Genomic DNA, 24168 nt, shown 5'->3' on the forward strand with positions numbered 1-24168 from the left:
GTACAGGACATTTTAAGAAAAAAATGGTGGGTTGAACTTGGTGTATGGCTAGCCAAACCTCCCGCTTATATGGCAATGTTAAAATGTTATATGACAATGTTAAAATGTTATATGACAAATTTTGCTCAAAAGTACGACAGGTTGTGATAACATTATCAAAATACATGTATGAAGCTGTGCTCAGTAAATTTGAATAAAGATTAATAAAATTGAGAATGGAAATGGGGAATGTGTCAAAGAGACAACAACCCTACCAAAGAGCAGAAAACAGTCGAAGGCTTCCGTTGTATAAATTTTTTAAAGTGCCCATAGATTATGAAATAAGTATACGCAAAATTGGAATATCTCTTTTTGATGTTAGTCATATATGTGAAAAAAATAAAAACGATACTAGATATATACCTAGAGTAAAAATATGTTGTGAGACTTAAATATAGGCAACAGTAAAACTGATATTGTGTCATTGATGAATAACCAATATCAATTCTTTTCTACTATAAGAAATTATGACAAATAAAAAGTAGGTAATGCCAAAAAACATAATTAACAGCACATAATTGCGATTAAGAGTCTGCCCGGTTTCGGTCCCTCATGGACCTTCTTTAGATTAAAAGTGGCCCACTATTTATAAAGTGTTAATAATGTGTTTTTGCATTATCTACTTTTTATTTGTGAAATTGTTTTTATCCGCTGATACACATAATATGGGTTCAACTAACGAAAGCCCCATTAGAGCTATAATGTTTAGAGACCTCTTAATGTCAGTTTTCAAAAAATGAAGGATTCCAAAAATCGTGTCTTTTGCATTAAACAGTTCTCAAAATCTCCCTATTACTTTTTATATATTTTACATGCATACATGTTAGTTTCATATCATGTAAGCTTAAATGTTTCTGTTTTAAAACTATTTTTACATTTTTATCTTATCTACTATTTGCAATTCATATGAAAGCAAGAATTGCATATTGATAAATTCCATGATTGGCGTTGTATGACCCTCCGTTATTTTTAACTCCAATGACTGAAACCTTTAGTAATATACTAATATAATATACTATAGCTTAAGGATGTTCTTAGGTCAGGTTTAGGAATTTGTCTCAGATATTCGGACTCCTTGGTTTTTTTCCTACGATACAGGGTCATATATTTTGCCCCTTAACACCCATTTTTCTTTTCATATAAGACTTCAATAGCTCATAAAAAGTCATTTACCAAAATTTAAGCAGATTCTAGATTTCTTTTCTTTTGATTTGAGACCCAAATAATACCAATGCAAATATAAGCTAAAAGTCAGAGTCAGCCTTTTCCCGCCATTTTTGAAAAATTAAATATCTCGAAAAGGAGCTCCATTACCTATCAGTATTTTTCGCTTATCTTGTTCCTTTAGTAATGCTCTTCTGACTTATAGTATCAATTTTAAGTTCTTGATTTTTTTTAATTTCACCTAAGTACATCCTTAACACCAATAAAAAAACAGCATAGGTTGTTGTGCTTATTCAACATTATCTAGTAATAATATGAATAATGAGAAGTATTGGTGGATTTTAGGAAATTTTGTCTTGATGTTGATTTTTGATAATCTCTGTTACATGTTTTGATTATTTTTATAGACTCGGAGCTATCTAGAGCCTCCTGTCTATGGTCGAAAATCTTATGTTGACAACCATTTATTTGGTTTTTTCTAGGGTTGAGTGGATTATCTCTTATTAACGTAACCTCAAATCTATCGTTCAATAAGAGCAATATATCGACACAGTTATAGGTATAAATTTTGAAGGCTTTGTACGGGTGACTCTGATGTGCATTTCCCTCAATATTTGATGATATGGCACTACAAAATTAAGTTAATACGCTTATTTTATATCGGAACGAAAATTGAAATTTTAATGTAAAATTGCAGTCTGTACAAATTCAGTACTTTTCAGACATTCCATCTGGAGTCAATCTAGTCATGTACAGTCATCATGCAAGTTCTCCATTTGTTATGCAGAGCGTTGGTAGATAACAGATACCAACACTTGAAGTTAAACTGAAAACAAAAATTGCAAACGAGATGTCTCAACAAGCGGTGCAAATATGTGTTAACATTCTGATAATTTTCTACTCTAGAATAAATACTGAACACGATCAAATTGTTTGAAAACATTTCAAGGTAGGGACATTGCTTTCACCGGTTATCTTTAGTAATATCACTAGCTGGATATAAGTTATTCTAATAAATTCTAGTGCAGGTAAACGGGTTAGACTTTCAAAAATGGAACAAATAATATTTTTAAGGGCATTAAACACTAGATGCTGAATTTGGTATGAATTGTGTCTTACAATTCTGAAAAGTATTAATTTTCCCTAAGTTTTCTCACAACTGTTTTAATTTTTTAAAGTAGTCTGATGTTTCTTGAATTTGTGTCTTTACAGTCTGAACACTCTCTAAATATGGACACATCACATTTTTAACAATTTTAACTTAACACTCTATGGATTGGTCTCAACCTTAACGTTCTTAACGCATTCTGATATTGTCTTCCATCTGAAAAAGTCTGTATACGTATATTTTTAACTGTCTAAATGTATTCTGTAGTCAGGGGGACTTTCAGTTTTTTTTTTTTTTTTTTTCTATCACTACAATACAATATCGAATGAAAGCTAATGAAATGATTAAAACATGGAACTTGCGTTTGTAAATAAAAGTTAACAATGAAAAAGAAGTATCATTGGCCTTTTTGCTACAATATAGCGTATTCAAACCTTTTTATTATCTAATTTTCAATTTCTTACTGTTAATGACATGCTCGTTTTGTTTCTATCCGTTTCCCTGTGATAACTCCAAAAAACTATCTTCTTTAATAAGATGCTTCTAAGTTTTTCACTCATAATCACATATATAATAAAATTAGAAGCACAGCCAATTACCATGAATATTTTTAAAACCTCCATCAAAAGTTTCAAATGTTCAAGGCTTATATTCAAATTTCCCCAGATGATGTTCAGTATATAGTTCATAGGTTCAGAGTAAGGAGTAGATCCAAGAATTAAAAAGGGTAAAATATTGAACAACAATGGGAAAATACTATCTCCACAAAACACGTGTTTGCCTTCAAAATCTATGTTAATCCAATAGATATCAAAGTCATCTATTTCATTACAATAAAGGGTAGTTAGAAATCTTCGGAATCTTCCACTGAAACTGTCTTTCGTTGGTGCTTCTATCAACTGTTCTGTGTTACTGATTAATTCTTCATAATTATTCTTGATCTTGTCATCAATTTCGTTTTTTATATACCACAGATAACCTGACCATTCAGCAGAGTATCCCACATACTCTTCAATTTCTTCCTGTATTTCTGAACTGTTAGTTACTCGAAAACATGAAGATATCTCCCTTTGTATGTTCCATTCGGAAATGAATTCATCCTCGATTCTGTGATAACATGCCAGCATTTCATATTCTATTTCTTTACCAACCTTATATGATGCTATGTTCTCATTCTGTGTATCATAAATGAATGTTTTAAAAACAGTTCCATAAATAACAATTCTAGGTAGTTCTGACAATACAAATATGCTCATAACAGACAGAATTAATACACAAGACTTCCTTTCACAGTTCGATATTTTAGCATGACCTCTGACATGCTTCCGGCGGCACAAAATTAATACAATGTAACATGCAGATGAAATCATCACTGCGATAGCTATTGTTAGCAAAATAGCGAACAAGATTGGATAAATGGTTAGAACATACTTTTCAATTGTCTTTGATGGTTTTGTCACAAAACAAGAATCTTCATTTTCGGATTTTATACTTACTACAAACATTCTTGGGATATTTAAAGCCATCGAAAATAAAAAGCATGAACAACAAACAATTACAGACTTACGATTTGTTATGTTTATTCTGCTCCATATTGGCAATGCTAGAGCTAGTATTTTCTGTATTCCAAGTGAAGTTGTCAAAAGAACAGATACGAGGTGGAAATTATCAGCTAAGTGGCTCAAACAGTAGTGCACAACGCAATACGGATATTTCAGGTCTACAAGATTCTGTGTTTCTTCAATTGAAATTTCAATTTCATATCCGTAAGTATGAGAATAGGAATCAACTACACTAGGAGAACTAGGTTTACCGATGTTTTCGTAAAACAAATTGAAAATTGGTTCCATACCGTATGTGGATAATGCAGTTATACCATCTGCAACAGCCAAACCCTGCATTAAAATTGTTGATGGTGTTCTTATTTTCTTATCAAACAAAGTCACAAACACTACAATGTTCATTACAGTTGAAATGTAACATAAAGTTGGTCCAGCTACGGTATTTAGCCCGAATGGAACTCTTGCATACAACGTGAATAACATGGTTAAATTCTACCTTAAAACTAAAAACGAAATAATTTCACTAAAACAATATTTCCAATAAACACTCAAATATTGTAAATGTCTGTGCAATTTTCTTTTTCATCATATCCACATATTTGCTGTTCCGTATTTTAATAGTACTTAAAACCATTAACCAAATTAAAAAAGAAACCCACATAATATTTGATAAAGCATTTGACTTAATTTTCGTAAATAATTCAAAGCTTTTAATCTGAACGTGACAATTATTGCTCTCCCAGGCGTACGAGGAAGTTGATTTTATGGCGACACATTTCCTCATGAACAGAGGTTTGTTTGGTGATTCATTTGTTTAAAGTATTTCAGAAATTGTGCTATGCTGTTAATATGAAAATAATGTGGCTTTCTCTTTTTTTTCACGTTTTATGTATTGATTGGTTCAAAATGTAAAATATGTCAATTAAAATGATGATAAATAAAGGCAACGGTAGTATACCGCTGTTCAATAGTCATAATTCGATTAAGCAAAAACAAATCCAGGTAACAAACTAAAACCGAGGGAAACACATCAACTAAAAGAGGAAAACAACGGAACAACAGAAACACTGAACTACAACAAAAGCAAACGCCAACATACATAGAAACTGACCGTCTGATAACAACTGCCATATTCCTGACTTGGTACAGGACATTTTAAGAAAAAATGGTGGGTTGAAGCTTTTTAACACATATCCAGTTATACTTTATATTTGAAACCGCATTTTGTCAGTATTTTAGATATATCTTAGATCCTAGCAGCGCCTGCATACGGAGTATATATCTCCCAATTGATACGATATTCCAGGGCTTGTGTTTCCTATCATGATTTCATTGATAAAGGATTGCTGCTCACAAGGAAGCTATTAAACCAAGAGTTCCAAATGGTGAAGTTGAAGTCATCCCTTCGTAAATTTTACGGACGCCATCACGAGTTGGTTGACCGTTATGGAATAACCGTTTCACAGATGATATCGGATATGTTCCTTATGTCGTAACTACACTACCCTCCTTTTTCACGAATGTGACTTACCGAATTAGACTATTTACCGGATTTGTAATAACATAAGCAACACGACGGGTGCCACATGTGGAGCAGGATCTGCTTACCCTTCCGGAGCACCTGAGATCACCCCCAGTTTTGGTGGGGTTCGTGTTGCTTAGTCTTTGGTTTTCTATGTTGTGTCATCTGTACTATTATTTGTCTGTTTGTCTTTTTATTTTTTGCCATGGCGTTGTCAGTTCGTTTGTTTTCGATCTATGAGTTTGACTGTCCCTCTGGTATCTTTCGTCCCTCTATTAGACAAATCTAAATTTAAAAAAGAGAGGAGAAAGAAGATACCAAGGGACAAATACAACCATATATTAAGAACATCAGACAAAACCATCTTCAAAAACGAAGTGAACAGAGGTGCTCTAAAAAGGTGAGCAAATCTATCCAAAAGGTTTAACTTTCAAATCAGTAATCAATGATAAATCAGAGTAAAGGAATAACAAGGCCGCCAATGTTCAAACAGAATGAAGCGTTAAGCTTTTTATTGAGATTAGTAATATATACATTAAACAATAGGAGAGTGTCAATATTCCTTACAAAAGTATCTCGCCACAAAGAATGTGTGAAATCGTACCTTGAAAGATGGAAAATAACTACTTATTTCTAGAATGAAGTGCTCCCCTTTTGTTATCTTTTTATTTTTGGCAAAATTATGTGCAAACGAATCTTTATTTATTTTAACCTGCTAAGTATGTACATTCAGTTACATATAATTCATACGTTTCAGTAACATTTAATTTAATTATTAAAATCATAGAAAGTTATACAAACATAAATAATCTTAAGTTGACAAGATGCTTATAAATGTAAACAACACTTTATAAATGTCATGCGCCAGAAGCGCTTTTATTGATTACCCTTCATCAGGAACGCTCAACGCCGAAAGATTTGAAAGCCAAGAATTTAAAAGAACAGTTGACGAGCTTTATGACAAAAAAGGACCTCAAAATAATAGCCAAACTCTGTCTGAGGGAGTTGAATTTACATAACTATAAGGTGGCACCCGTCGTAATGTTGATTAGAAGTAACAATTTGTCTTTGGACACAATTGGTATAATCCCAATTTGGAAATGACCTGATAGTAGCAACAAGTGTATCCTTATCCTGGTCATCTGTGAACCAGATATATACATAAAGGTCAACCAAATAATGACGGCGTCCGTAAAACTTCTCAAGTGATGATTCCAGCCTTACCATTCAGAACCTTTACCAGTAACACTCAATACCGAATGTTTGAAAGCCAATGATGTTTAAGAACCGAAATAGTTGAAGAGCTATATGACCATAAAGGATTTTAAAATAATAGCCAAATCAATCTAAGGCAATTTTGGCTAAGGAAGTTGAATTTACAAAACAACATGCTTATTGGAAGTAACAATTCTGTCATTTAACGTTTTCGGTGATATCCCAATTGAGGAGATGATGTGATAATGGCAACAAGTGTAATATTTCCTTGTGAAACAGATATACATATAAAGGTCAACCAAATAATGACGGTGTAAGTAATGATTCCAGCCTTACTTTTCAGAACCTTTGGTTCAATAGCTTCCTTGTAAGCAGAATCTCTGCATCAGGGAAATTATGTTAGAAAACCCAAGCACTATAATATCGTATAATTTTGGAAATATGGGGCCCATATGAAGGCGCTGCTGGAATGCTGCTTGACAGTAATAAAAGGTTCACAATAGGACAAATTTAAGTCAATTGTAAACAATATCATACCGTATTAGTTAGAGCTCATATTTACTTTAAACAGACTCAAAGGACTTAGCATTCTAATAAGAATTTATCTCATCCCAACCTATAATGTCGGTTGCAGTACTTCACAAAATATTTCATACAGTAACGTCATAAAAGTAAAGGTATATAAACTATCCTGGGAATGCCAAGAACAAACTAAACTTAATTTCAATGCAGAAATACAAAACAATAATTCGAGTCTTGCTTCAAACCATGAATTATCGAATAGATGTGTATCCACAGTAAAACAAAATGCGGTATTGATCTATGATTTATCTTTCATCAACCTTGTTGGTTCACTATCTTATATTTAATACAACTGACGTAAATTTGAATGTTTTTATCGAACGTACAACACTATAAATAAGTTTAAAAATATAGAATTGAAAATCTTTAATAGAATAAACGAGAATAGAATTATAGCAGTAAACTTTAAATATGCACGATGTTCCACTTTCATTCGATACAGCCGTAAACGGTTTGAAACTCTAAAGTGATATTACATCGCGAATTATGTCATTGGTCAATTTTTGAGCATTTTGAGCTAGAACCTCGGGGTTTGGAAAAACACGTGGCTTCGTTATCTGATATTGTTTTCCACCTTTCCAAACAGCAATAGGTATAATTACTTTCTGAATTCGTCTGGTTTGAGATCTACCATCTTCTAGGTCATGGTCAACATCTTTAATTTTCAAAACTGTGATGTCAGCTGATTTCCCAGTAGTTAGACTTCCAATGGAATTCTGCCATTTAATTGCACGTGCTGGAGTTAAAGTGGTTGCTTTTACTATTTCTATTAAAGGCATTCCAATATGTAAAAACTTTGACATAACTGTTGGAAGATCATATACTGGACCATCATGATTTCCTGTGTGTAAATCACTCCCAATTATATCTGGCCAAAATCCCGATTTCGCACAAATTTCAGCAACGGGCCAACTAAAAGCTTTCTGACCATGGCCTACGTCAAAGAGAACTCCTCTTTGTTTTGCCTCGATTACATCTGGGTAAATAGATTTCGTAGAGGCATCTATTATAGTACTTTTGTGTCCAATAAATGTGTGCGTGTAGATGTCACCTGGACGCAGATCACGTGGACAGCACAATCTGGATGAAATCTCTGAATTGAAAAAATAATATAACAATTAACCATGGCATAGTAAATGTACAATCAGAGTAGCAACCTCACGTTCATGTTCAATCAATTCTGTTCAATTTAAAGTTCATTGTTACTCGTCAAACATTCTATCAAAATAAATTTAGTACCAATTTTTGGACTATCAAATTGATGCATTGTTACTACTGTACCCAAATTTTTGACATTTTTATATATTAGAGCTTTCTTACAATTTGACGAAAGGTACGTACGCCTGACGCATCATACGTAAGACTCGTTTTAGGGATCTTTTATTTTGACATATTTATGTAATTGTAATCGAAGCGTCATGAAACATCGATGGCATTTCGCCTCAATGTTTGCCTATTAAGGACCATTACACTGAATGCAACATGTAAAAAATATAATACCACCAGGGGGAAGGAGATAACTCTACAAAATTTCCTAAACATATGGTCGTCAGAAGAAAAAAATACCCTAAAAATAATAGAGTGTGCTCAACTCCACATCACCCACCCCCACCCCCCCCCCCTTTTAAAAAAATTAACTTTGTATTATTTCACCTTAAACAATACCAAGGCAAATAAATTGGCTTCTCCCTCACACAAAAAAGAAGATAAAAAAAATACTTCCTAAATTAAAAAAATTTGCAACCCTAAAAATAGTAAAATTGGGAAAAAATGACCTTAGAAATATCATATGCCGGGGCTCGTTTAATAAGTTGCAGAGATTCCCCGCTTCCCCCTGCTTAATATCCATTGTCGCCTTGTGGTGTGTCCATACACCAGAGTTAGGTTCACCTATTGAATCGTTCTTTCAGCGTATAATTGCGATTTCGTCTTAAACATTTATGAAATATTTTCCACTGGACGTTGAGCGACCAATAATCATCAATCTTCAAAGCATATTTTCTGTTTAATCGTCATTATTAATTCCAAAATATATACATGTATAGTGCAAGATTGTAGATTTATTTGCTTGATATTCATTTAGATGTTAAAATGTAGATGTACAAATAATATCTATAATTAGTTGATCTTTAATTAGAGCTCGAGAAAAAACGTCATCACAAAATCTTTTTTTCTAAGATTTATTTCACATTACTTTTTCGAAACATTGTAGCATCCTACTTGCAAATTTTTATGATCCATGTTGACGCATACTCATTAGAAGTAAAAATAATTGTGAATCTTGTCGTTAGATTTAGAATATCATACTTCAATGATTTCATTAAAATATTAATGGTGAAACACATGCTTGAACAATTCCCGTGCAAATGTGTGTAATCGTGGTTAACATAAATAACGTATCGGACGTAAGTGTATTTGAAACTTTTTTTCTTTATTTTCAGATATTAAAAGCGTGTTTTATTAACGATATGCTTAAATTTTTAAAGATTCGTTTGATTCAGAAAAAATGCTGTTTTACCAGATGGAACATTGACTCTAAGTGTTATCGTGGAAATGTAATACATGCTCCCTTTACGTTCGTTCGTACCTTTCGTCAAAATGTAAGAAAGCTCTATTATGTCTGTTCGTTTTGCTCACACTTTGTTGTCAATATAATGGAATTCTATGCGACAGTCATACAAGTGAAAGGTTTAGCTAGCTATAAAACAAGGTTTAATCCACCATTGTCTACATAAGAAAATGTCTGTACCAAGTCAGGAATATGATAGATGTTTTCTATTCGTTTAATGTGTTTCAGCTTTTGATTTTGCCATTTGATAAAGGATATTCCGTTTTGAATTTTCCTTGGAGTTCGGTGTTTTTGTTTATTTTACTTTTTACACATCTTTATCCCGAAAATTATATTCATAAGCTATGGCAGAGTCATATCAATTTCTTAACTTGATCGTACTAAATTTATTTGATAAGTCTAGAAAGGTCTGAATTGTATATTATTTGTCTTAACAGTTTTGAAGAGTACTCGACTATTTTAATATGTTTTACAATAACATTAAACGGTATCATTTTACAACAACAGATACGATTTTTTATAAAGAATGTTTCTCCTGTGATTCTAGAAGCAAACAAAAACAAATCCACATCCGAATACACATTTTGATAAGTTAAACTGACCTAAAGTAAGGATTAATTTAAAGATTGTTAACTCAATTCGATGATCCACATATAAACATTCTAAATAGAATGTAATCAAGTTTAAACGAAATTTACCATGAGTGAGGTATTTTTTAAGACTTCTTGTCTGGATATATATGAACCGTTTCGTGAAACTTGTATTTGAACTTATAGAATAACTGAAATATACCATCTGACTGTGTTGGTATTGTAGATATAGTATGATGAACCATCAGTGGAAGTCCAACTCGCTTTGATACGTCCAGCGATCTCCTAAAACAGAATTTATGATGAAGATATCATTTTCAATACCAATACCAAATAAAATGTCATTGCACAGCAATACGTGTGTCACAGTTTAATGTCAATCGTTTATATAGTATATGATATTTCGTTAGGGATTATTAATCAGGTAAACAGTAGAAGACAACGCTGCAATAAATAAGAAATCAAATTTTAACGAAAGACAATAATTAGAAGTCAAGGAAATCCGTCAAATGTTTGGACACATTTCTGATTTTTCGATTTTCGTCAAGTGCATCGGCGTTCCGTTCAGTCTTGGTGAAGTCAACCTTTTGTTGGCTTTTGATTTCTTTAATTTAAGTACGCTACAGTTCATTATAGTTTAGCGATTTGTAGGTTTGAATAGGGTTTTAATCATTCAAATAATGATATTTTTTGTAGGGTTTAAAATATGAAATTCACGATACCGAAACTTAATTTTAGATCTGCATTATAGAATTACCTGTAAGCCTCTTCTTCATTTTTTCCTCCATTAGATATTGTTTCAGAAAGTCGAACTTTTACACCAACTATTATATCCCTGTTATTTTCAATACACTTTACGCATGCGTCAACATTCACTTGATTTAACGAGTCGATTTCTCCACCTGAAACTGAAAGAAGTCAAATAGTTACTTGTATTTTGGCTACATGGTTAGACTAACATGTTTTTAAAAAAAATCAGAAAATCTACAAAGGTTCACACATGTCTTTGCTACTTGCATGATAAACTATTTCTTGTTAGCTATGTGTTTAAAAACTTACCTCCAGCAGCACACCCAGAAGAAGCTAAACCATGTTGAACTATGTGAAGAAAACATAACACTCTTGCGTGACTTTTTTCTGCTATGAATTTTCTTAAACCAGGAAATGTCGATTCTCCTAGAAAATAGACAAGGTTTGGATCACATATAATAAACATTTGGTTCTAATAATTAAAACAAATATATACATTGTGTTGATAAGATTAAGCTTAGGCTTTATCCAAAGAATTGTTTTAAAGTATCTTTATAATTCAAGGCATTTAGGTCAATAAAAAACTATTTGAAATGCTGACCTAGTAAGAAATCTTTCTATGGAACATTGACTTTTTAGAATATAGCAAAGTACTCTCGACCAATGAAATTGTAGAATTGGATGCCTCTTAATTGTAAAGAATGAATGTAAATCATGTTCTTAGAAAGGGATTATCCTATTTACAGTTCAAAACAAAGAGTTTCTATAAATGAGTTACAACTGCCCCGAAGCACATTTATCAGATTGAAAGGTTTTATCACAAAGTGATTGAAACTGACTAAAAGTTGAATTGTGAAACAAACAAAAATCTCAAAATAAGTTGAAGTTTACTGGTGCAGTAAAATTGGTACCGTGAATTTTATTATGAAAATATGAATAACTTCAAATTACTATAAAATTAAACATTACAAAGCAATGCAAAAAAAAAGAAAAAAAATCTTTCAGATAAAAAAATAACCTAAATCTTTAGCTTTCCAAAATTTGATTACTTGATCAGAGGTTGGGGAGAATAGTTATTTCCAATACAATTATTCCGATAAAAAACAGGAATTAAATTTTAAACATATTAAAAACTTTTAAGGGCATTATTTTTGAGCATTTCCCTGACATAATGAAACAGTATTTGATGTTTAAAGCCGGACCAAATTATTGGCTGTGAAATAAAAATAGTTGTAACTCTAATGTATTAATTGATTTAAACTGTAAATAAAACAGGATAATTCCTCACTAAAATATTACATGATTTATATTCATACTCACAATCAGGAAACATACAATTCATACCTTTTCTTTCTACTGTGTGTCACCTAATATCTATAACGCATTTTTTTTAAAAATATTTCCCAAATGATAAGAAAGTCCTCACATCACTAAAACTTATCCATAAATGACATGCCGAAAAAGGAAGTCATGCATCAATTATAAACATTGCACTGACAATGAAACTAATTCTTGAATAGATCATTTCAGCCTTGAGCACTTTACAATATTCTAAGTTTGTAAGAGAATGATAATCCCTTACTTCATGATAAGTACTCGCTAACGCTCGTACTTATTCATGAAGAAAGGGATTATCATTCTCTTACATATACTTAAAAAGAAGAGCAAAACGTTGTTTATATCGGTTAAAGCGAATAATGTTTTGGTACTTTTTTCTTATTTTGCATGAACGATAATTGCATCTTATATATTCCTGACTTCCAAATTGTTTGAGTTTTGGTGTTCCCTGGTAAAGGTTAAAATCTAGAATAGAGTTCAATACGCTCAAAATTTATAAAGTTTTTTTTTTCTATTTCATCATCAGTCATATTGGTCTGGTCCAGTCTTACTCCAACCTGAGCTGATAATTACTATCGTTTGAGAATGAAAGAACCGATAAAACACATACCAGAACTTCCTGCATCTACAACCGTCGTCACTCCTCTAGATAGACATCGCTCATCTGGATTAATCCCGAGAGGTGTTACATGTTCGTAGCAATGCACGTGACAGTCGATTAATCCTGGTGTTATTAAACAACCCGTTGCGTCAAACTCTGTTACGGCTTTCATGTTTAGATCTTCTCCAACAGCTTGAATTGTACCATTAGAAACTGCTAAGCTTCCGGTTAAGTCGATTCCATTTGCAGGATCAATAATTCTTCCATTTCTAATCAAAATATCAGCTTCTGTCATACTGAATGATCAAATTATTTACTGTTTTCGTTTCGTATTTCAAAACGTTATCTATACCATTACATGAACAATGATCACATATAGGTCAGTTTAATTTATCTTTCCTTATTTATTTCACAACATGTCAGCAGTTATTGAGGTAAACATGGAACATCATTATGGAGGTTTTTTATGTGTTGACATGTGGTGAAATTGTGAAGATATTTATTTTATTATAACACTATTTGATAAACTAAGCCTTCAAAAAACAATTGAGTGTGATTTCATGTAGTTTTATAAAAAGGTATTTTTGGTAAAAGGTATTTCAACACTCATTTAAAAACAGCTGCAGGGTTTTAATTGGTAAACCAGGCACGCCATTCTTCTAAATAATACATAATACTCACCAGTGTTGCTCGAATCACAACAAGTGTAAAACAAAATCAACGATGAAGTTGAAGAACAATGAAAACCAAACATTTCATAAAGTTGTGCCAAATCCGGCCATGCCAGGGGGTGGAAAAACTATTGTTTCAATAATGTTAACATTTTATAAACAGTGAGCTTCATTTTTCGCATTTGATACTAATGTTGTTATGTCGATGTTACACATAAACTGTAAGTAAGAGATACCTATATGAGGTTATTGGTCCATAAGAAGTGCATAATGCATAAAGGTCATGAAACCGCAACCGTTAACGATTAAAGAATTTCGTCAAATTATGGTTACGACATGTCGCAACATGAATATATATTAAAACACACTTGTGGCGTAAATCTATTGTTGTAACTCTCCATTATTTTCCAGGAATGGAGAGTTATTTCAGTCTTATTGTCCGTCTTTAATTAGGCGTATGAAATACCCTGAAGGAAAAATCTTTGTGATTAATACCTAGACTTTGGAACCGATGAAAACAATTTACCTAGAAGACTTGCCACAAGTACATTTGATATTTATATTTGTACCCTCTAACATTGTTTCCTATCAAAATGCAGTAGTTTTACTTAAAACCCCCTTTTGAATTAATGTTCCATATTACTGCGTATTTTTATAGGAAAAGTGAAAGAGAAGAAAATAAAAATAAAAAATGTACTTGTAAGAAGTGATTAAAAACATCAAACAAGAAATACATATGTATTTATTAAAGTTGAGCATACACGTGTTTTCTATTATGTAAACAATCACACGTGATTATGTGTCCGCATAGTGGTCATCTATTGGTGTTTATATTGGATAAACAGGTTTGTGTTTTAAATATATGATATTTCGGATTGGTCAATATTTGTCGCGTTGCGTAAATATATTGAGTATGATATTTGTTATGTAAATAGCACGGGATTTTTAAAGCGCGAATAGTTGTCTTGTTTAAGTAATTTAAGATATATGGTCATTCGAAGCTCGTATACCGTTCAGTAAGGCAGCTTAGTTTAGGTTAAGACCCCTCTCCCCCCCCCCCCCCCCCCCCCCCCCCCCCCCCCCCCCCCCCCCCCCCACCCGGATTAAGATGCTTGTATATTTGAAATGTTTTCACGCATAGATAGATAGATATTTATAATATCAGTAGGACATTGTTTGTTTGATTATTAAGATTTATATGTATATACGATTTCTGATTTTGTTTTTCTATTTTGTAGGCTGTCGTGTACTACGCAGCGGTGTTGCCGATATCATGACATCGGGACTCAATATTTTGTTTTAATAAAATTTAACAGTAAGCTGCACATGCTGGCGAGCTATTCCTATGTAACAAGTGTTTGTTTTTATTTTATAAATACTTTATATGCGTTTGAGGTGACGAATTAGAATATAACTGCACTTGTGTTCGTTGTATCGGTGTTAAGAGGACATGACGACTGAAACTAAAAGAAAAGAATATAGGAGCACTGCATATTAATTACTATACTCAGACATTTCCAACATCAAAACACAACACTGACTGAAATATTACACTTCACTTCATGGAAATATTCAATGTAATTGACAAATTGTCATCAGATTTGGATATTTTGAACTTTCCGGAATCATTGTTTTCACTATCGGTTCGTCCTTGGATAACGGAATTGATTTTCCTTTTCTGATTTTCATTTGTTCTTTTGTAATTTCTTACAGCATTCGATCTATGACCCGTGACCTCGCATATTAATTGCTCATCTACACCAGCGTCGTACATCCTAGTTGCGACAGAAGCTCGAAGCGAGTGGTTAGTGCGGTAACCACCTATACCTGCTTCCTGACAAATGCTAGCTACAATGTTAGCGAGGTTATGTCTACCAATTGGTTGATCAGCATACCAAATGTTTCCGTTTGGAATTTTCAAAGGTCTCAAGTACAACGCATCGGCTTTCCTAGGAAACGGTGGACAGTGAGAAACATACAATTCAAACAAATTCACAACGCACCTAGCTTGATTTTCGGTATTTTGATATGCCACCACAGATTTTCTTTTAACGTTTTTATGCTTGATACCTCCTTGGTCTGCCTTTGATTTTGCTTCAGTATAAATCAAACACTTTGAACCATTTTTTTCATTTATTTGAAACTGCGATGAATTTCCCCCTTTTAATTCTCTATGTTCCTGGACACATCTTAATGCAAAGTTTAAACCTATTAAATAGACTAACGTATTTAATAAATGACGAGCGTTATCAGATCCTAATGAACCACTTGCCCATAACTTTTCTTCCTCCTCCAAAGAAATTTCTTCGGCCTGTTTTTTAAGAACGCGAACTTCTGCTCGTAATTTCATTACATTATCTAGGGAATTTTTATCTGAATAAAGCTAGAATCAGATAGAAACTTATGATTATATCCAAGTGTATCCATGTATAACTGTAAACAAATAACTAGAGAATAAAGCGTATCTGGTGGATATTCAGTTCCATCCGTTTTACGAACTTCACAAATAAAGCGGGAAATGGAATAATTCAATTCACCAAGCGACATTTCAGCCAGATCTACGCGAATTGGACTAAGTCCCACATTTGGATCATTCGCCCTAATATTTCTGGTAGATTTCCATTGTTTGATTAAGGTCGTTGCCCACTTGATTTTGCTCATGGTACTGTCAGAAAACCTACAATATTAAGAAACAATAATAAATATTCAAGCAAACACGCAGCAAAAATACATATCTACTCTATATTTCAATAATATTAATCGAATATTGCAGTTGAGAGAGAGAGAGAGATCAGTAAAGACAGTTGAATTTATAAAAGAGTATGATTAGGGTAGACGTTAACGAGACAGCAACCTAACGATATAAAAAAAGGTCTATGAAGGTCAGCATACACGACTTAAAAACAAATGTCTATAAAACGAATATTTTCTAATAATGTATGAATAAAGGGAGACGTGGTGTATACACCAATGAGACAGCAACCCAACGATACAAAATAAAAGATATCTAGATAGGCGACAACATATACAGTTTTCAACAATAAACAGCTTCATATCGTCCCGAGTTTTAAAAAGTTAATAACTTAACACTAACTGTCAAAGATCTGACAATACGAAATTCCTAAAAAAAATTACACAAAAAAACCAAGAATATAGGACATGCAAATATATGATTGTTTTATGTCACTATTTATATCTAACTATAGAATTATACATTGTCGGGCCTCCGCTCCATTATTTCCCAGGAATGGACAGTTATTTGGACTTTCTCTATAACTGAAACGTGTTCTGCTGATTTTATAGTTTTCTTTCCTAAATATTTAAAATAAGCTGTTAAAGGTAGTATTACTTCTAAACCATACATATAAGAGACCTTGAGATCTATAAACACTGGACACTTTTAATTTGCAAAACACTCATTTGCAAATCCGCCGCCGCCTCTCCTTAGACCTACAGTGTCGTGTAAATAACCAAAATGTGCGGAATTACATGGGATTCAATAATTTCATTGCTTTTCTGCTGTTATTATTATATATATTTTGTAATTTGATTTAGAAAAACATGGGATTTTCAATATCCCATGGGATAAGGCAAATCCCATGGGATTGACCATTATCCCATGGGATTTTGGTTAAATCCCATGGGATTTTTTTTGGGTCCCATGGGATAATTGTAGTCCCATGGGATATTTGTTGTCCCATGGGACAAAAAAAATCCCATGGGACTATAATTATCCCATGGGATTTTTAATATCCCATGGGACAAAATAAAATCCTATGATTCAAATTATAAATATACAGTAAATAAATGTGTATGTTACAATGAATTCTGTTTGGTAGTAAATTGTTTTAAGATGAATCTTTTTAGTTGAATATCTTTTTTTTCCTTGGAAATGTTAATGCAATTATATTGTTCTATAACTGTTCAAAACTAAACTTTTAAACAACAAAGCAGATAATGTAAGTATCAATATATGTTTATTTATGAATTCTAGAACACTTTTTTGAAACACAATTTTTTCCCATTTGAAATCAATGAAAACTCTATTAATAGGCTTAACATACTAGTAGCTTTTTACTTAAATCTATTTTTTTTTCAGGATATCCCTCCAACCAAAAAATTAATAGTTTCTTATCATCCAGCATTGTGTGATCGTAATGTATAGTCCACTTTTTTGCCATTCAGCACAGAACATTGTCATTATTGTGGTTTTAATATCTTTAGATATTTAATAGAACTGCAATTCATTGGCTGAGTGATGAAAATAATAACTGATCTGACTTTTGTCTTTGAATTTATTTTGGTCTTGTTTCTGTGTTTTCTCCTTCTATTCTCAGTGATGAATTCCAATCCTTCTGAAAAAGAACCAATAAAATCCGAAGTTATGGATAATAAAAAATTGTATACATACATGTAGCAAGAACATATGATTTTCAATAAAAATAGCTATGCGGTATGGATTTTACTGATTGTTGAAGGTTGTCCAGTGTCATCAGTTGCTAACCTCCTACATCCTTTGGTCTCTGATGGAGAGTTGTCAAATTAGCAATATACCACATCTTCCTATTCTAATATTATATAACAATCAATTTATGTATTCTTCTTTATAAAATTTGGGTATTTTCCCCAGTTATATATATATAGATCAATGTTAAAACTTTAGGCAATTACAATAAAATTCCATTTTTCACAAGAATTTGCAATATATTATACAGAAAGCCAACAATAGAAACAGCACTTCTTTAAGCTTCTGAAGTTCGGAAAGAGTTCCACTTGTGTTTTATTTCAATTAGAAAATACATTGAACTCTTTGGACATGTTGGAAATTATAACATTGATACAAAAAATTATATTGGTTTTTTTTTCTTATTTTTGTGTTGTTCGGTTGCTGTCTCATTTTTATATATGGTTATACATATATCCTAAATCTTCTTTTTTATATACTTAATCATTAATACACAATGTAGTAAAAATGGGATATTTTTTATTTTGATAATCTCAAAACATTATTATTCTATCAAATAACTTATTTCCAAGTTCACAAAACACCAATGTGTCAGATATTAATTTTAAGACATGTATAAACATGATCAACAAGCAGTTGACAGGATGTCATGCAAAAATCTCACTAATATTAAACTTTCACAAAAACTCCATACTCAGCGAGTACTATTAAAGTTCTTAGTACAGGACAAATTCCTAGTACAGGACACAATGCCTGGCAAACACTAGCATGTGTCAATGTCTAGTCAATCATGTAATCAGGCTCAAAATCTTAGTTTGGCACTGAATTTAAAAATTCACCACATAATGAACATGTGCATGAAATTCAACTTCATGGTAAGCTATGTACCTTAACCTAAGAATGTACTATAATTTCACATGATGACATATGTTCAGTGATCCATAAAATCAGGGTAAAAACAGTAAATGTGGTGTTTAATGTATACACAAGAGTGCACACGCTGAAATGTTGCGCCTTCTTTACTAATCATTGATATCATGTTGATAGTCCTAAATATAAAGCTTTACTACAACTATCACATAAACTCAACATGATCCAAGAAAATCAATTCAAGGTCATATAAACCTGACAAGAAATATATGTACACCTTACAATCATTCAAATTACTAAATACAGTTGACCTACCGGTATTGCTTATAGTTTCTAAGAAGCAGACTTAACCAAGAAAACTAAACATTGACCAATGAACCATGGAAATGAGGTGAAGATCAGATGAACCATGCCAGGCAGACATGTACAGCTTACAATCCTTCCATACAACACATATAGTTGACCTATTGCTTATAGATTAAGAAAAACAGACCAAAACACAAAAACTTAACACTGAGCAATGAACCGTGAAAATAAGGTCAAGGTCAAATTAAACCTGCGGGACTGACATGTACATCATAAAATGTTTCCATACACCAAATATAGTTGACCTATTGCATTTAGTGTAAGAAAAAAAGACCAAAACTCAAAAATTTAACTTTGACTACTGAACCATGAAAATGAGGTCATGGTCAGATGACACCTGCCAGCTAGACATGTACACCTTACAATCATTCCATACACCAAATATAGTAGACCTATTGCATACAGTATAAGAAAAACAGACCAAAACACAAAAACTTAACTATAACTACTGAACCATGAAAATGAGGTCAAGGTCAGATGACACCTGCCAGTTGGTCATGTACACCTTACAGTCCTTCCATACATCGAATATACTAGACCTATTGCTTATAGTATCTGAGATATGGACTTGACCACCAAAACTTAACCTTAAATATAAAATAGAAGATGTGGTATGATTGCCAATGAGACAACAACTCTACACAAGAGACCAAATGACACAGAAATTAACAACTATAGGTCACCGTACGGCCTTCAACAATGAGCAAAGCCCATACCGCACAGTCAGCTATAAAAGGCCCCGAAATGACAATGTAAAACAATTCAAACGAAAAACTAACAGCCTAATTTATGTACAAAAAATGAACGAAAAACAAATATGTAACACATAAACAAACGACAACCACTGAATTACAGGCTCCTGACTTGGGACAGGCACATACATACAGAATGTGGCGGGGTTAAACATGTTAGCGGGATCCAAACCCTCCCCCTAACCTGGGACAGTGGTGTAACAGTACAACATAAGAACGAACAATAATAAAATGCTCCGCTGGGGCGCAGCTTGATACGACCGCAGAGGTCGAACCCTGAACAGTTGGGGCAAGTATGGACACAACATTCAAGCTTGATACAGCTCTGAATTTGGATTGTGATTAAATATTTGACACAGCATAGGTTTCTGACACAGAATGAATGTGGTCTAAGAACTTAAAAAATTTTAATTTACCTATTCAAACCATATCATAATTATTTGCTTTTATATATAAATCAGAAATAACCAATTTAAAATGGAAAATTTTAAAGAAAAAAAAAGGAAAAAAAAATCCCCCCCCAAATTTTTTGAACCCCCTTATGATTTATCACCCCAAAACTCAATAACAGCCTTCCCTTTGTGGTATGGAACCTTGAAGTACAATTTCAGAGAGATTCATACACTTGAACACAAGTTATTGTCTGGAAACTAGAAAAATGCTTGTTTTTTGGTCCCTTTTTGGCCCCAAATTCCTAAACGTTTAGGGTAATTACCCCCAAACTCAAACCCAGCTTTCCCTTTGTGATATGGAACCTTGTAGTACAATTTCATAAAGATCTATACACTTACACACAAGTTATTGTCCTGAAACTAGAAAAATGCTTGTTTTTTGCCCCTTTTTGGCCCCTAATTCCTAAAATTTTGAGGCAATTACCCCCCAAATCAATCCCAGCCTTCCCTTAGTGGTATGGTACCTTGCAGTACAATTTCAGAGAGATCCATACACTTGAACACAAGTTATTGTCTGGAAACTAGAAAAATGCTTATTTTTGGCCCCTTTTTCCTAAACGTTTTGGGCAATTACCCCCAAACTCAATTCCAGCTTTCTCTTTGTGATATGGAACCTTGTAGTACAAATTCAGAAAGATCCATACACTTACACACAAGTTATTGTCATGAAACTAGAAAAATGCTTGTTTTTTGCCCCTTTTTTGGCCCCTAATTCCTAATATTTTGAGGCAATTACCCCCCAAAATCAATCCCAGCACTCCCTTTGTGATATGGAACCTTGTGGTACAATGTCAGAGATCCATACACTAACACACAAGTTATGTCTGGAAGTTTCAAAAATACTTATTTTTGGCCCCTTTTTGGCCCCTAATTCCTTAACTGTTGGTACCATAACCCCCAAAATCAATCCCAACCTTTCTTTTGTGGTATTGAACCTTATGGTAAAATTTCATAGAGATCCATTCACTTAAACTAAAGTAAGAGTGCGAAAACCAATGTGTCTTCGGACGACGACGACGACGCCAACATCATACCAATATACGACCGCAAAAAAAATCAGTTGAAAGAGGCTTAACTCATCAGATGGATAAAAATACAAATACTACAAATACAAGTGGACGTGGCCGGGTACTTGTACATCCAAACAACAAAAAGACACTAAGTACAGATCTGAGAGTACTCGCAGTTACTGACAGCTAGTACAAAGCCACTAACAACTAATAAAAAAAATCATGCATCTAAGACTAAGTTCTTGTTCACTGATCCATGAAATGAGGTCTAGGTCAAGTGAAAACTCTCTGACGAGCATGAGGACCTTGCAAGGTACGCACATACCAAATATAGTTATCCTATTACTCATAATATGAGAGAAATTAACATTACAAAAAATCTGAACTTTTTTTTCAAGTAGTCACTGAACCATGAAAATGAGGTCAAGGACAATGGACATGTTTCAGACAGAATTCGTATCATGAGGCATCTATATACAAAGTATGAAGCATCCAGGTCTTCCACCTTCTAAAATATAAAGCTTTTAGGAAGTTAGCTAACGCCCACTGCTAACGCCACCACCGTAACCGCCACCGGATCACTATCCCTATGTCGAGCTTTCTGCGACAAAAGTTGCAGGCTCGACAAAAATACATGAACATTTTAAAGTACTAAATTTTGAGTATATACATGTAAAACCACAAGTTACTAACTGAAGTTCATGGTGAACTGTAACCAAAAACTTAAAGTGAATACAATTTAGAGAAAGACAGATGGATGCACAAACACTATCATAACAGAGCATAAAACTTACCAAACAAGATGTTTTACATTTATCCTTCAGAAGCAGGAAAACTGAAGTGTTTCTTTTCTTTCTCTGCCCTCCATGATATAAACTTCAAATTCATTCATGCAAAATATGAAAATCTGCAAAAGTAGGACCTTGTACCGCAGCTTATCCACATTTTGACTTTTGAACTGCATTGTTCATTTCATCTTGCTGGCAACCTAAACATAAAAAAAAATGATAAACACATAATTCTGGATTAACTTTCTGTATTTATTTTTGTTGGTACAAACAATTTTTTCCAACTTTAAACTAAATCTGCCTCTGCTTTAAAAAACAACTGAAAACCATGTATTTATCTTGATTGAAAACAATTTCTTGAGTTTTTCTCATTTGTATCACCCTGTTATTATATATAAATTTTACTTTTGTCCCTTTTTAAAAATAGGAATGGTTCAAATTCCTCAATAATCATGATAATTCTAGTCAGTCAATTAAAAATGTATAAATAAATTATTTAACCTGTATACTATTAATATCAATATATTTCATTTTTGATAAAAACTAGGCTCTGTGTTGAAGACCATACCTTGACCTATAATGGTTTACTTTTATAAATTGTGTGACTTGGATGGAGAGTTGTCTCATTGGCACTCATACCACATCTTCCTATATCTACAAACAGATTCTATGGGCGAGCAGACATTATACCCTGGAGGTGGTTTTAAAAAAAGCATACGACTTAGATGTACCATAAGCATGGAAAAACAATTCAGCAGTCAGTTTCACAAAAAAACTTACAAATAATATTGATAGTAATTAAGTCATGTACAATACAGTATACTTACGATAAATTGTAAGTTTTTTTTTTTTGTAAAACCGACTCAAGTATACTTATAATCAATCTTAGTCGTAAGTATTAATTATTACATTGGTAGCATTGGATTACATTGATTTCCCAGTCAAATAAAAACCGATAATTTAACATGTGAAATAAACGTGGTTATTTCACTCTCTGACGTCATACAACAATAGTTGTCAAGACGTTGATAACGTCGGATCAAAACAAATTGTGAATGCGTAGAAAAAAGATATAGTTCCTTACATTTTCTACATTAATTTCAGTAAAAAAAGCCATTTGCCAATGTAATAAAAAGAATAACTAATCAAAGAATTAATGTGTTGTTCGGTCATTCGTTGAATATTTTTCTCTATTTGAATTCTTCGATTAGTTATTCTATAAGTATTATTCATCTTTTGGATAATTTGTTGGTTTATTTTATGAATATACAGTGGCAGATCCAGAACTTTTCATAATGGAGGGCCGGCTCCAGTCATGCTTCAGTGATCCCTATATAATCAACCAAATTTTTTCCAAGAAAGCCCCCCCCCCCCCCCCCCCCCCCCCTCATTTGGGAAACTTACAAGTTCACAGCATGCCGGTGCCTGTGACTGTGTTCAAAGTGGTGGGTTTTCACCCTCTTTGTATTGCGGAATAACGATTTAGGCAAATTGAGAAAAACATCATGTCTGTGGTTGATAATAGTGTGTGTGCATTAATTTAATTTTCTATACCTTCTTATTTAATATTTTTCCAATTTTGAGTACTGACGGCAAGTGTTGTAACCAATGTCTTGAGACCAATGTGCTATTTACAAGTGCGATCGAGAAATGCAGGGGAAAGAAACTTATCAATTATGTTTATTCTTAAGACAAAACTGAGCCGCCGTAAAAATGAACCGTGTCGAGGAGGTTACTGACACGTAATAGGGCAG

The 24168-nt window shown here is 32.9% G+C and overlaps 1 protein-coding gene and 1 long non-coding RNA gene across 2 annotated transcripts; both read right to left on the minus strand.

Annotated features, from left to right (window-relative positions):
- Positions 1-7596: 7596 nt before the first annotated feature.
- LOC127720887 (deacetylase EF_0837-like) lies at positions 7597-11139 on the minus strand. The gene is made up of 2 exons (XM_052227629.1): positions 11109-11139; positions 7597-8285 (listed from the first exon to the last, which is right to left on the minus strand). The coding sequence occupies exons 1-2, from the start codon at positions 11137-11139 to the stop codon at positions 7654-7656; spliced, it is 663 nt and encodes a 220-aa protein (XP_052083589.1). The 3' UTR covers positions 7597-7653.
- A 6530-nt stretch (positions 11140-17669) lies between these two features.
- Positions 17670-22593, minus strand: LOC127720025 (uncharacterized). The gene is made up of 2 exons (XR_007990586.1): positions 22421-22593; positions 17670-18066 (listed from the first exon to the last, which is right to left on the minus strand). It is a non-coding gene; the product is annotated as an uncharacterized LOC127720025 (long non-coding RNA).
- Positions 22594-24168: the final 1575 nt, after the last annotated feature.

The sequence above is a fragment of the Mytilus californianus genome, unplaced genomic scaffold, assembly GCF_021869535.1.
Source record: "Mytilus californianus isolate M0D057914Y unplaced genomic scaffold, xbMytCali1.0.p SCAF_11, whole genome shotgun sequence".
In the NCBI taxonomy this organism is placed as follows: Eukaryota; Metazoa; Mollusca; class Bivalvia; order Mytilida; family Mytilidae; genus Mytilus; species Mytilus californianus.

What these genes read in the sequence shown, in the direction of transcription:
- LOC127720887 (XM_052227629.1), bottom strand. Translation starts at nt 11,139, where the DNA reads ATGGAGGAAAAAATGAAGAAGAGGCTTACAG. An exon ending in AATGAAGAAGAGGCTTACAG is followed by an intron (nt 8,286 to 11,108) that starts GTAATTCTATAA and finishes TTTTCAATTCAG; the next exon opens with AGATTTCATCCAGATTGTGC.